The sequence below is a fragment of the Linepithema humile genome, chromosome 4, assembly GCF_040581485.1.
Source record: "Linepithema humile isolate Giens D197 chromosome 4, Lhum_UNIL_v1.0, whole genome shotgun sequence".
In the NCBI taxonomy this organism is placed as follows: domain Eukaryota; kingdom Metazoa; phylum Arthropoda; class Insecta; order Hymenoptera; family Formicidae; genus Linepithema; species Linepithema humile.
This window is the reverse complement of record NC_090131.1, coordinates 26,403,348-26,416,491: the sequence shown is the minus strand read 5'-3', so window position 1 is coordinate 26,416,491 and position 13,144 is coordinate 26,403,348. Positions and strand designations below refer to the sequence as shown.

The 13,144-nt window shown below is 34.4% G+C and overlaps 3 protein-coding genes and 1 long non-coding RNA gene across 10 annotated transcripts in view; 1 reads left to right on the top strand and 3 right to left on the bottom strand.

The window, feature by feature from the left end:
* The window catches only part of Sap47 (Synapse-associated protein 47kD), a 68,536-nt gene extending 64,581 nt beyond the window's left edge, over positions 1–3,955 (bottom strand). For all 3 annotated transcript variants that reach the window (XM_012366102.2, XM_012366103.2, XM_012366104.2), the window contains exon 1: positions 3,594–3,955. In XM_012366102.2, the coding sequence (XP_012221525.1) occupies positions 3,594–3,754 (161 nt within the window). In that variant the 5' untranslated portion in view covers positions 3,755–3,955. The remainder of the gene's footprint in view (positions 1–3,593) is intronic.
* A 183-nt stretch (positions 3,956–4,138) lies between these two features.
* Positions 4,139–4,876, top strand: LOC136999381 (uncharacterized). Its single transcript, XR_010889752.1, has 2 exons — positions 4,139–4,273; positions 4,645–4,876. It is a non-coding gene; the product is annotated as an uncharacterized lncRNA (long non-coding RNA).
* A 35-nt stretch (positions 4,877–4,911) lies between these two features.
* On the bottom strand, positions 4,912–8,795 carry LOC105671763 (mitochondrial pyruvate carrier 2). Its single transcript, XM_012366205.2, has 4 exons — positions 8,568–8,795; positions 7,093–7,133; positions 6,187–6,383; positions 4,912–5,829 (listed from the first exon to the last, which is right to left on the bottom strand). The coding sequence occupies exons 1-4, from the start codon at positions 8,650–8,652 to the stop codon at positions 5,766–5,768; spliced, it is 387 nt and encodes a 128-aa protein (XP_012221628.1). The 5' UTR covers positions 8,653–8,795; the 3' UTR covers positions 4,912–5,765.
* Positions 8,796–9,485: 690 nt separating this feature from the next.
* The window catches only part of cnc (cap-n-collar), a 99,546-nt gene continuing 95,887 nt past the window's right edge, over positions 9,486–13,144 (bottom strand). For all 5 annotated transcript variants that reach the window (XM_067353289.1, XM_067353288.1, XM_067353290.1 and 2 more), the window contains 3 exons: positions 12,976–13,074; positions 12,532–12,896; positions 9,486–12,314 (listed from right to left, as the gene is read on the bottom strand). In XM_067353289.1, coding sequence (XP_067209390.1) covers positions 12,147–12,314; positions 12,532–12,896; positions 12,976–13,074 — 632 coding nt within the window. In that variant the 3' untranslated portion in view covers positions 9,486–12,146. The remainder of the gene's footprint in view (positions 12,315–12,531; positions 12,897–12,975; positions 13,075–13,144) is intronic.

The following is a 13,144-nucleotide window of genomic DNA, read 5'->3' as shown; positions in this document are numbered from 1 at the left end:
GACACGCAGGGATGTAAAACGAAATTTCCAACAGCACTAATTAGTCGGAGCTTTGAATTTTCACCGAATGGATAAGGTCAGCGAGAATATCGAAATATACACATGTAGAAATCACACAATTTTATATTTACGTATGTATAACAGTTCGATTATTCCGTACGATTATTTAGTTTTACGTATATTGACATATTCTAAGAAAAAGCATATTTAAGAGCAAAATATATATATATATATATATATATATATATATATATATATATATGTATATATATATTACGATGAATATGTGTGCACTCCACTTGATTATTTCATAAAAGCCTTTACAGATTTTCTAATATTCTTTTCCACGAGAAAAAAGAAATTCCAATGCTTTTTCAATAGCTTTTCCGTAATTCCTAAATTAAATTTTTATTGAAAATGGCTTAGCGTGTACGATGTTATTGCGGAATAAGCGCGCGCGCGCACCGCGGTTCCATTTCGCGAATTCCGTGTGACAGTATATTCGCCGATCGAACGTGGGAGCATCGCGGCACCGCACAGCCGATTGATTTCGCACAAGTGTTACGGGTCGCCCTGTGTATCCTGACATTTGATGCGTCGTTGTGGCTCACGCATAGTTTCGTAGTAAATACAGAGATGATATGGGTGTCCTATAGTACACAAAGGTCATGATACACACGGTGTCGTTGAAATCACGGAATTAATTGACAAACAATTTATCAGTACATATATTATAAATACGTACACACGTAATACACATACATACGTCATCATACATATTGTATGATCGCAAACTGCAACCGAATTAATTAGAAAGTTACAATCTGTAACAATCTGCATTAAAACAAAAGCGAGAAAGAAAAAATTTTCTTATATTTTGAGATCACGTTTCTTCACTTTTCGAAAAAATATATATATGTATTAGTAAAAAAAAAACAGGGTGTTTCATAATGTCCGTGCCAACGCTCGTGTGCGGGTAGAGTGCGGTAAACTGAATAGAAAAGTCCTTTATCGTTTTGCAATTTTCGCGATAATAATTGAGACATTAATTAAAAAGGATTGACGAATAAACGAAAAATAACAACGCATGGCGAGAGCAAGAGTAATGCGTGTTGTAATTTTTCGTTACCGTGTGATCCACGTTGCTGTCACGCCTAGAGTGTACAGCCCATGGTCTAGCCGTACGCAACGCGTGATTATTCGTCAATCCTTTTTAATTAATGTCTCAATTATTATCGCGAAAATTGCAAAACGATAAAGGACTTTTCTATTCAATTTACCGCACACGAGCGTTGGCGCGGACATTATAAAACACTCTGTCTATACAATAAAAGAATTAAAATATATCGAGAATATTTTAAAACAAAACTTAATAAGACATTTCTATATTTAAATTATAAATAAAGTGTCAGTAAATAAAATAAAAATGCATTGTAAGACTTTAAAGTGAGATAGTATAAATTTGGCTTCGTACATGATATATCTGCTATGAACTAAAAATATCGTTAGTATAAATAATAAATTTATAAATTAGAGATACATAGATAAATAGATAGCGAAAAAAATAAAAGGAACAAAGGGAACAAAATGTGAGAATATGTAGGTTTTAGTCAATTAGGATTCCAAATTCAATTTCTATTGTAATGACAACCTAACTTATTAATATGCATTAGTATGAATTATTATGGGAGTTTTTACATCCAGCTGCGAAATTAACATGCTACATGTTAATCATAAAGTGTTTCAGACGCTTCTTACTATGTACATATGATTATGTGTATTTATATTTTGCATTTATCGAATATTGCAACTCACGTTATATTTACCTCACATTCATAAAAATGTAAGTCCTTATAATAATACATTGAAATTAAATAATACATTTAACATCGGCAATGTATGACATACAGAATGCTCTAGAATTATATTGTGCGTATAAACTTGCGTTTATGATTTAGTTTGCCGATTAATTGGACATTGCTAAATCTTCATCGCGATTACGATGGACACCGTCTAGAAATGCTTTCCTGCATAAAGTTGCCACCAATTTTGCATAATTCAGGATGTGCGCAGTTGTCCAAAATTTATGCAACTTTATGTAGGAAGGCAAAAGTTTTTAAATACTGATGCATATCTAAAACATCAGTTAAATACGTCACGCAATGTATTTAATCGTTAAAATAAAAAAGATATAAAAAGCTTGTTGTAAGAACAAGATAAAAAGTTTAAGCTTTCCAAAGCTTTGTCAGTTCTCTGCATCCTGTTTTCTCGCTGACTGCCCACATATTCGCGATATATTTTTAACAATCGTTTTATTCAGATAAATTTATCGTAATCAGTGTATTATACAGAATGTTTCATAATGTCCGTGTCAACGCTCGTGTTCGGGTAAAATGCGGTAAACTGAATAGAAAAGTCCTTTACCGTTTTGCAATTTTCACAATAATGATTGAGATATTAATTAAAAAGAATTGACGAATAATCACGCGCTGTGCGCGGTTAGACCATGAACTGTACACTTTAGGCGTGACAGCAACGAAGATCGCACGGCAACGAAAAATTATAACAAAATTATAACACGTATTACTCCTGCTCTCGTCATGCGTTGTTATTTTTTGTTGCGATCTTCGTTGCTGTCACGCCTAGAGTGTACAGCCCATGGTTTAGCCGCGCACAACGCGTGATTATTCGTCAATCCTTTTTTAATTAATATCTGAATTATTATCGCGAAAATTGCAAAACGGTAAAGGACTTTTCTATTCAGTTTACCGCATTTCACCCACACACGAGCGTTGGCACGGACATTATAAAACACCCTGTATATAAAGCGATATAAACGTATATTGTGAAGATATAAGATTAATATAATTATCAGATTGTGCAGAAAGCGAGCAAAGAAACTGTAGGAAATTGTCTGAAAAAACAATTGAAAAAGAATAGAATCCGGCGTCAATTCGCACGAGTCATGTAATGTCGTGCTACTTTACGTAAGTCGGGCGTTATTGATCTAATCTCGAAAATGTATCTGGCGAGATTGTGCCGCCTGTTTCAAACGGCGATGTAACGTACGACTGACAAAATGAAAGAAACTTAATTATGTGTGTACTTTTCGAGTGTGTGTTCGAGAAAGAAAGATCTTAGAACGCAAAAAAGCGATGACGCGGCGACGACGCCCGCAAGTTCGCGCATCGCATCTTTGTACAATGATTTGACAATCGTTTATGTATATATTTGATTTTACAATACAATGTAAAATACTTAAAACTCGTCCAACTGATATCAGAAACTGAACTCACCAAAATAATATCCGTTTAATTCAACGAAGAAGCTGTCCGTCAAAAAGAATTATGCGGCGAGAAGATCGATTTCGCGTAAGCAGGCAGTCGCGAAACTCGCGGTTGAATTCATGACGCACTTCACAAGCGCGCACGCACAATCTCGCGGCGAATAATGACAACACGCGTAAGAATACGAGCGTTTCATCAAAACGAACAAAATTCAAGAAGATATATGCGCAGGTCAATGGACTAGCAGACAAACTGAATGTCAGGAAGTGATGACGTTGTAGGTTATGATACAAAAAAATGACGTACCTGGTATTGTTCTTTTTCTCAAGATCCGCACCGCTCTCGGCATCCGGAGAGGCAGGTTTCTGCTCGGGTTTCTGCTCGGGTGTCTCCTCGCTGCCATTCTCGGGCTTCTTGCCCATCCAGTTGGACATCTGATTGAGACCGGTTGTCAGATTGGAGAACATATTGCGACGTGCGTTTCGACGAGTTCGACTGGAGTCTGCTCCTCTTTCTCACTCCCTCCTTCGACCGTATGACGGTCTCCCACTTGCGTACTAGTCGGAATCGAGCGCGAACGTCACCGAAGCCCTCGCGGGACCGGAGTGACGACGAATACTGGATTATCTCGTCCGTCCTCGCGATAGCGCAGCCACGAACTGTGTAAGACACACGTGTACGCGCGCAACTCGTACGGCGCACCCATCGCGACGCCAACGCTGGATGGCCTTGCACGGTCGACTGGCAAACTAACGGCAACCATCGATTGCCGGCTTTCGGGATATAAATTATGATTATGTAGGTGAGAGAAATGATGACGGGATGATACGCAAGGCAATGATGTATGACGATTTTCCGAATAATGGATATTGATTCTTTAGATGATTGATTTATATTTGCGATCGAAGTACTTACAGAGAGGTGAATCTATCGAGATTTTGCGAAATGAGCTTCATCAATAGACTGGCGATAGAACTGAATCAGTTGTAAGTAATGACGTTAGCAAATTTTTGACAAAAATCTAACAAGGTCTGCCAATATAATGGTGCAAATTAGTAATAGAAATTGAATTGTTGTTTCGAAACTATTATATATTTTTTTTATGGATAATGTATAATCTTTAATATTGAAAAATATATACAATTGAATATTCTTATTACTGCTTATCGCTGATCTTATTACTGCTTATCAATGATCGAGGCAACCTAAATTTTATATTAAAAAAGTTAACTTTAATAGTAAATCTTGGAAAATTGAAATCTTTATCACATCTTTCTAATATCCATGACGTGATCAACATTAATAAAAATATATCGATAGAAAGGCGGAATATCTATTAATTATATGAAATTTTCAGATCGGTGATATGAAATACCTTAATGCTTGTAAAACATGAACAGATGTTGACGCGCATTATTCCCATTATTAAAGTGCGATATCGAGTGCGCTACTTTTCCGCACTTTGAAAGCCTGCATGTAATAACTGAGAAGGTAAACATCGCTTAATGCCTAATAACTTACCGTTGATTGCAATACTTGTATAGTCGAATGTTGAACATTTTACATGATGGATACTGTGTCGCGCTGAGCTCAGCTTCGATAAACGATTGACAATGCAATCATATTAAAAATCATTATAGTTTATTTCAACAAATCAGAGCGAGGTAGTTACAACAATATTGAATAAGGTATACACATTTGTACATTTGTCCTCTTCTCCGAAATGTCGCGTAGCGTCGATATGTCGTGCGGAAGCACCGTGAATATCGTTACAATTCGAGGTAGAATGTACGTGGCGCATGACGAAAACGTATATACATTTACAATCGATGAATTGATAACGCGCAACGATACGATGTGGTCGAATTTGCGGTATCAGTTATTCCTGATCGCTCTTTCAACATAACACTCCATTTGTCCCGTGCCTAGTTATTTAATCTATTCGTAACATATATTGATTCACCAACTGACTAACGTTACGACAAAGTACCATCTGTCATACATATCACAGTTTGGCACCAAGAACTTCGATTGACGATTACGTAAAACTCGTGACGTTCTTCCTGACTCATCCTACACAGCACAAATATAACGATATCGCAAAGACCTTTAAAAGACGTTTATTAGATCTTAATCAGTCGTTCTCTTAGAATGATCTTTTTATGTTATCTGGGATAACAGTTTATTTCATTCAGAAATATGTGTTAATGTGTCTATAATGCTCGATGCTGCCGCGAGACCGAACGCAATTGCACTATTTATCCCAAGTTAATATAACTTAACATCATTATCATTATGCATCACTTATCTATTGTTTCATGCATCACTTATCTATCGTTTCCTCGTTCGGAGGATTAAGATACATTGGTCAGATACCTGTCACGTTATTCGTCTCGACGTGCTAAATGGTAACGTGAAATAGTGAAGAATTAAATAATTTTATTTTTGTCTCCTAGGAATGTGTATCTATAGTTATCGTCAGTGAGCTGCGTCTGATGAAGTTGCCTGTGCCATTTTCAGAGCTGATTGTTGCTGTTGATACCTGAAGCAAAAATTAATTCAATGAAATTAGAGCAATGAAGAAGAATAGTAAGTATGTGAGACGTCTCATGCCTTGTGACATTAAGCGATATAAATAATGCAAGACGCGCGCGAGCATAAGGAAAACTTGGCAGACTCGTTTGCGTAACTAATTTTTTTGGCAGCGTTAAAAATTCTGCAGAAACGCGTATAAAAATATAATGAATATTTCTTTCTATTTCAAACAATAAAAAACAGAAGTATGATAAAAACGGCGTTCAGAAATTTCATCACGTTTCAAAACAAAAATATTTGAGTGTGAATTTATTGAACTGAACTTGTCAAAGGCGTGATTTAAGAATTATGTTGAAATAGTCACCTCACGGCTCTTGATATTTGATATAGTGCCGTACACGCGACGAAAAGATTCACGCTAAAGAGGCTATAATTTTTCGGAGTGATAGCTAGGGAATATCTGGTCCAGATCAACCCAGTGATACCTAAGGCAGAAGATTGACTGATGGAGATTTTGTTTGCTGGCCTCTGCAGATCACTGAGTCCGGCAATTACAAGCCCCTAAAAATTGCAAAAATAATTCATATATTTTTCTTTCGTCAAACTTATTATATAGTTTTTAAAAGTTATATAATTTAAATATTATAACGTAGCATATTTGCTTTAAGCTATTTTTATCGCAAAATTATCGTATAAATATAAATAGTAAAACGACAATTGAATAAATTTGTTTGCAGCATTTATATCCCACAGATTTTATATTTTTATTTTATGTACATGCAATATATTTGTTATTAAAACATTTCAGATAAGGTAGAATATTTAATTAAACGTAAAAGTAAAAAATAAAAACAGATATGCATATTTTTGCGAAATTGTTATAAAATTATGAAACTATAATAAATCGATATATGTAGCGAATGCATTTGGCATCTTTCTATAACAAGTTTATTTGCCAGCATACATTACGCAGTAGCTGCCTTGAAGCAAAATTGGTTTATCCATTGCTTCAATATACATATGCAGACACACGGTTATTCAATCATATGCTCTGTCACGGTTTTACAAAGTATGAACCAGATAAATAAAAATAAGTCATATTTCAAAAATAAAAAAAAATTATTTTAAGTGTTAAAAAAATTTATTACAAAAATAAAAAATCTATGTTAAAGTTGTTTATAATGATTTTTTTAATTTTTATTCACTGCTTAATTAATTTATCAAAAATGTGAGATTGACAATACTGAAAAAATAGAAAGTAATTACTAACCCATTTGAATATCGGTGCCCAGAAGAATATAGTCTGTGGACCTAAAAAAAAAAAAAAGACAATAAAAAGTCAAGGTAAATTACAGAGCAGCGTATGACATAACGTGTAATCTGTAATGCATTAGCAAACTTGTTTTTCTCATACAATTTTGTAAAGATGATTAACGTTTCGTGCACGCAGTAATTAACTCAAGATGCAAAAAAAAAATACAAAAGATGTTCATGTATAATACCCAAATACAAAGTTCTACCGCGAACAATATGGTAATCAATGCGCCAGCACGAATATTGATATATGCACGCTATGTCGCGTATGCCCTTGTACTTGTCCGATTCCATTCTCTCTCTCTCTCTCTTTCTCTCTCTTTCTCTCTCTCTCTCCCTCTCTCTCTTACTCTATCTATTCAAGCTTCCGCTCTACCAGCTCAAGTTCGTTAGAGCAACTTTGGCATAGACACTGCGTGGCCTTGTTTCCATTCATGTTATAATTCGGTGAAGGCGCGCCCGCACCAGCGCCAGCTTAGGCACCAGCGCCAGCTTAGGCACCAGCTGCGCGAAAAAGCACATTGCAGAAAATAGGACAACCCGGTGTGTATCAAGTTAGTCCGTAAATTTTCGCGTAAACATAATTTTTTTTAAAATCAAATATTGTATTTTTCATTATCAACAATCTGTTTTCCTAAGAAAATTTTTCCACGTATCTTGAGAAATGATCCTGATAAATACGCAAATGTGTAATAAATATGCATATGAATTTATAAACTGACTTTGTATGTAAGTCGCAAAAGTTTACGTATACGCACGATCAACGAATGAAAAATGCGACTCTTAATCATGAGGAAAGATAATTAGCGGTATGGAAATTAAAGCAAATAATATGATGTATAGTAATTCGAAATATAAATACGTCGGATTAATTTAAGAAGGCGACCTTGCACGAAATGCATCGTAAAATATTTGCCTTTCGCATACCGCATTCGGCGCGTTGCCAAGTCTTACAATTGACGATAACACTTTGCGGGAAAAATGTTTGCGTCACTGCTTGATAAGAGAGTGTCGCGAGATAAATGTAATAAAAAATTACATATATATGCGTTATACCAGTTTGTTCTTGTTACAGCTAAGTTTGTGAAAAAAAACTCGCGATTTAAGACAAATTGTTAATTCAAAATCGAGTACTTGTTAAAAAATAATAATTGTTTGAAGACAAAATAATGATAAAACCAATGATTCAAATCGGGGAGATTTAAATATCTCGAATAAGGAAAGTTTACGAAAGTAAGTTAAAAAATAGACTTTCAATTGATTTAGGAGTCAAAAAAGTTCCTTTTTGACTTTTCCTCGTATTTTTTACGCACTGGAAACACGTTATTTGATACATTTTCCTTCTTGTTAACACAACACACACACGCGCGCACTACGCACGTGCCACCTGCTCGACATGACCCAACGCTACGATCGACCGCTTTTACTAACCAGCAGGATGTTTCCACAGAGGCTGCAGCTTCTCGGGCACAAACTTGCCGATGGCGTTCATTGAATTCTTATAAATTACCGACATGGCTGAGCGGTGTCGCGCGGTCGATGACTTTGATGGACGCGGATCGATGACTTCGCGGGTAATAAGAAGTCAAACGCGGAAAACGGCAAGTAGGAACGGTGAACGATATGGTCCGCACGCTGCGACCGAAGAACACTAAGTGTGTCGATTGGTTGTGACGCTCGCGCGGTTACTCCCCTCGACGTCGCCACTCACCCGCTGCTTCCCAGCCACGTCCTTGCGGGTCGTAGAAGTGAGTAGTGGCTCCCCGCCGAAGCTATGTCGGAAAGGGATAATGCGACTGTATATGTCGCGCTATACTTTAAATATTTTCAGATGGTACCAGACGATGAAATCTGCGATGCGGTGGGGCTGACTCGATGTCTGCAACGTGATGGCATTCCAAAACGAGGAATGAGACAGGGATTTCTGCAACACTGACCTTGCATGCAAACACAAATAGAATGATAAACAGTTTTTCAGATTATTTTAATTATATAAATTTCACAAATTTTTATTTAAAAAATTTATTAAATTTTAAAATATAAATATTTTGCATATCTTCAAAAATATATATAGTTACGTTAAAAAAATTTTCGAAGATATTTTTCTACTTATAAGCTCCAAGTTCTTTGAAAGAAACAGTAAAGTACTTCTTATTGGAACCAATTTTAATTTGTTTATTGATGTATGCTTTCTTAGATTTTTATAAGCAAGAAATAAATAAAATTATTAAAAAACAGTATGCTAGAAAAATAGAAAAATTTACATTGTTTTCATTCAAAGTTATAATTTGATGTATAAATTTCATGAAAAACACACAGATATCAGGTATTCAGTCATTAGACTACAAGTCAGTATGATACTTTCCCCAAAGGTTTATTCAGCTTTATTTATACAATATAGAAATTTAATGACAGAAGGAGATCTTCATTGTAATTAAATGGATTTGCGCAAATCCAAATTGTTTGTACAATAGACGAAAAGAATTCTTATAAATAAATCTTTCATAAAGGTTTGCCGATAATGAGATCTCCGCTCGCTAAGTACATTACATAAAGGCATCCTACACCCAATAGTATGAATACAGTTGTGTATGTAAATGTTAATAAGGAGCTGATTATTAATAATTGTCGACATAAACTGCATTTTCCATCGTTTTTTAACATTATATAACATATATTTTATTATTACTCTTTGTGTATATGTATTTATATATACAGATACATATACATAAATACATACATTTATCTTCATATATATTTTATATATATATATATTTATAGAAAATTATACTAGCTACATTAATATATACATAAAAAGGCAAATGTGAAATACCTGAACATTTTCCATCTCTTTATTTTATAAAAATATGTGTTTTTATTACGTTTGTTCGTATGTATTTCAACGAATGCTATTCTTAATATTGTAGCATTACAGCATGTCGCAGTAAATGTATTCACATATTCTTGTATTCTTTATTATATTATTTGTAATATACATTATAATGTCATTTGTGGTTTATCCAAATGGAGTAAAATTTAAGATATCTATTCAAGCTGACGGAACACAAAATGGTTCAAAAATTAGTTACTGCAAATTTGCTGTATCCCACTAATGCTTCAATCATTTGCCTTTTATCACTTTACCCTACTTCGTCTTCAGTTAAATGCAGTTATAGTTTTGCATTATACATCCGTGACGTTACGCCTGGAACTGTAAGCGTTTCAAACTGTCGTATGTATTCTCTAAGTTCATAACATAACAAAGTTTATTTAATAGTATGTATGCACATGATTAACATTCGTTTTGCTCATATCGATATGCGCACAAATACGCGATGTATTCAATGCTGCAATACTTTGTTTTCACGGCAAGACGAGTGTGTCACAATTTTGGCAATTAAGTATATTACTAACAATAACTGCAATCGATTGAAATCACTGGATAGATACGTTTCAACGCAATCGTCATGCTCCTACATCTATGAGTTATATATAATCCAATCCATATATATCATATTCATAGATAAAACAATCACATCGAAACGCGATAAAATCTTTCTGGTGAATATAAAAAATGAGCTTTTTATATATAATGTATCACTGCACGTGTGTCAAAGTTTTTTTTTTACACGTTTACGTATATGCACTTTAAGTAGTTAACAAGCATATTTTACGCGTAAAGCAGGAAGAATAGTAATTGGAATAAGAGATTAAATTTAGAGTTGCTTTAATTATGGTGACACAACAGTTCTCGTGCACGATTCCACGATATAATAATCATCTTATCATGTTTTCTATTTATATCTATATCAGTTATATCAATAGTTATAACCTTTTTTTAATATTACATATACATCATGTTTAGGTCATTGCAGAAAAGCACGTAGACTACAACTCATTCCATTATTTTTTTCACAAGTAATATTGTATATCGCTGTAAGGCCAGTGAAACTCTTGAAACATGTTTTATGTTTCTCTATTGGTGTAGCTCAAGTAAAATACAAGAATTCATGAAGCTTTCAATTTTAGTTTCTAATTTTATTGTTTTTCTCGTTGATAATAATCAACCGGGAAGATATATTGCAAAAATAACACCCTACCCAACGCTGTAATACAAAAATCTTTGATTATGAAAATAAAAGAAAAATGTACAAAGTAGTGAAAGGAGACCACAACTTAAGTATAAAAAAAAAAAAAACGAAATAGAAAATGGCTTCATGGATTTTGATAAAATTTGCAGGGAAGATAGTCTAGGGTGAAAGAAAAATGACGATGGCCTATCCATCGCAATCCTATCCATGACAATGCATATATATGTGTGTGTGGATATTATGCATATATATATGCATATATGTTATGCATATATGTTATGCATATATATATATGTGTGTGCATATATATATATATATATATATATATATGCATTGCCATGGATAAAAAAACCAGTTCAGAACACCATTACTAGGAAATCATGGCATCCTGAGCCAAATCACCATAATAATTTTTCTTCTTTCACTCTAGATTACCTTCCCTGCAAATTTCATCAAAATTCATTAAGCCATTTTTCATTTCATTTTTTTTTGTTTTTTTTTTGCCTAATTTGTGGCCTTTGGATGTAAAAAAATATATAAACATACATAGTCAAAAATAACTGAAAACTGTAGTATCACCCATCAATACAAAAACCACTTGGGATTATAAATCCTATTTTCTCCTACTAAAATCTCTAAACGTATTAAAAAATCAATTGCCGGAAATCACATGGCTGCGTTTGTGAGCAGCTAGCATTTTCGTCGAATTTCGTTGTTCGTTTAAACACAGTGTGAGATGTGACAAGTGTAAGATCACAAGATCTACTTGTTAAAAGTTATGCGCAATAAATTTATTAAAGCGTACGATTCTCAATCCCTGACACTGTGTTCGCTTTCACTGTGCTTTAAACGCACGTACTGTTGAAGAAGTTCTTTGATAACCAATCACATTGACATATGATCCTTCGATTCCTTGGTTTCATTCCTTGTGCTCAGGATCGGGTTTAGTCTTCGGCTCCATCGAAGACTGTCGTGACTGGTGCGGATTTGTTTGATTTCTGGGAACTAACAGAACGTTCCCGTCCGCAGACTGTTGAAGACTGTATTCGTACGGATGGTATTGATTACCATCTGGATCCCGTAAGGACTAGAGAACATAAGGATAATTTATTGAATATATTATAGTTTCTTTCATCATTTTTAACATTTTTATAAAAATAAGATAAAAAAATAAGATAAGTAAAAAAATAAGATAAATTGATTTTAATTCTAGCAGAGTAAATTTAGATAAAAGTGTGTTTATTTTAGTTTTATCTTACAAATTTCTACTTATACAAAAAAATACAATTAGCAGCAATACCAACCTGAAAAACATGACGATAAAGTTGACTAAATTTATCTTTTACTCGCTGTCTCTCGATGAGCATAAACTCACGTTCACGGATAAGCCTCATCTTACGGTCTCGCATCTCTTTCACTTCATCAGCCAGGCTTATAATTTGATCCAATTTGCGTTTGCGACAATTCTGTGCGGCAACTTTGTTTTTGCCTCGTCTTCTAATGTCGCGTATTAAGGACAATTGGGCTTCGCTGAGATCATATTTACTGAGACGTTCGTTAAACTCGTCCATAGGAAGGTTGATGATATCACTGACTGCAATCGGTACACTCAATGCTCTCGCTCTCTTCTCGTCTCTTGTTAGATGCTCATCCGCCTCACTTTTGCGAACTGAAATTTATACAAATTATAAGAATAAACACATTTAACCAATAATCTCCAAAGATAAAAACAAAACAAAAATAGTTACTTTTCTTGTCGCGGGAAATAGGACGTTGAAGAGATCCTGAGCTTTCGGCAGGCAAATGATAGGTGTGATTGTGATGTACATGTTCTATTGCAGATCGCCCTGAAAGTGAAGAAAGCAATTTATAAATTTATACAAAATTATACATTATCTGCAAGTTGCAGAAACGTAC

Bases quoted from the DNA above. Each gene is read 5' to 3' on its own strand.
- LOC105671763 (XM_012366205.2), bottom strand. From the start codon at position 8,652: ATGTCGGTAATTTATAAGAATTCAATGAACGCCATCGGCAAGTTTGTG. The intron at 6,384-7,092 runs GTTAGTAATTAC...TGCAATTTTTAG, and splicing joins GGGCACCGATATTCAAATGG to GGGCTTGTAATTGCCGGACT. The intron at 5,830-6,186 runs GTGACTATTTCA...TTTTTGCTTCAG, and splicing joins CAAATATCAAGAGCCGTGAG to GTATCAACAGCAACAATCAG.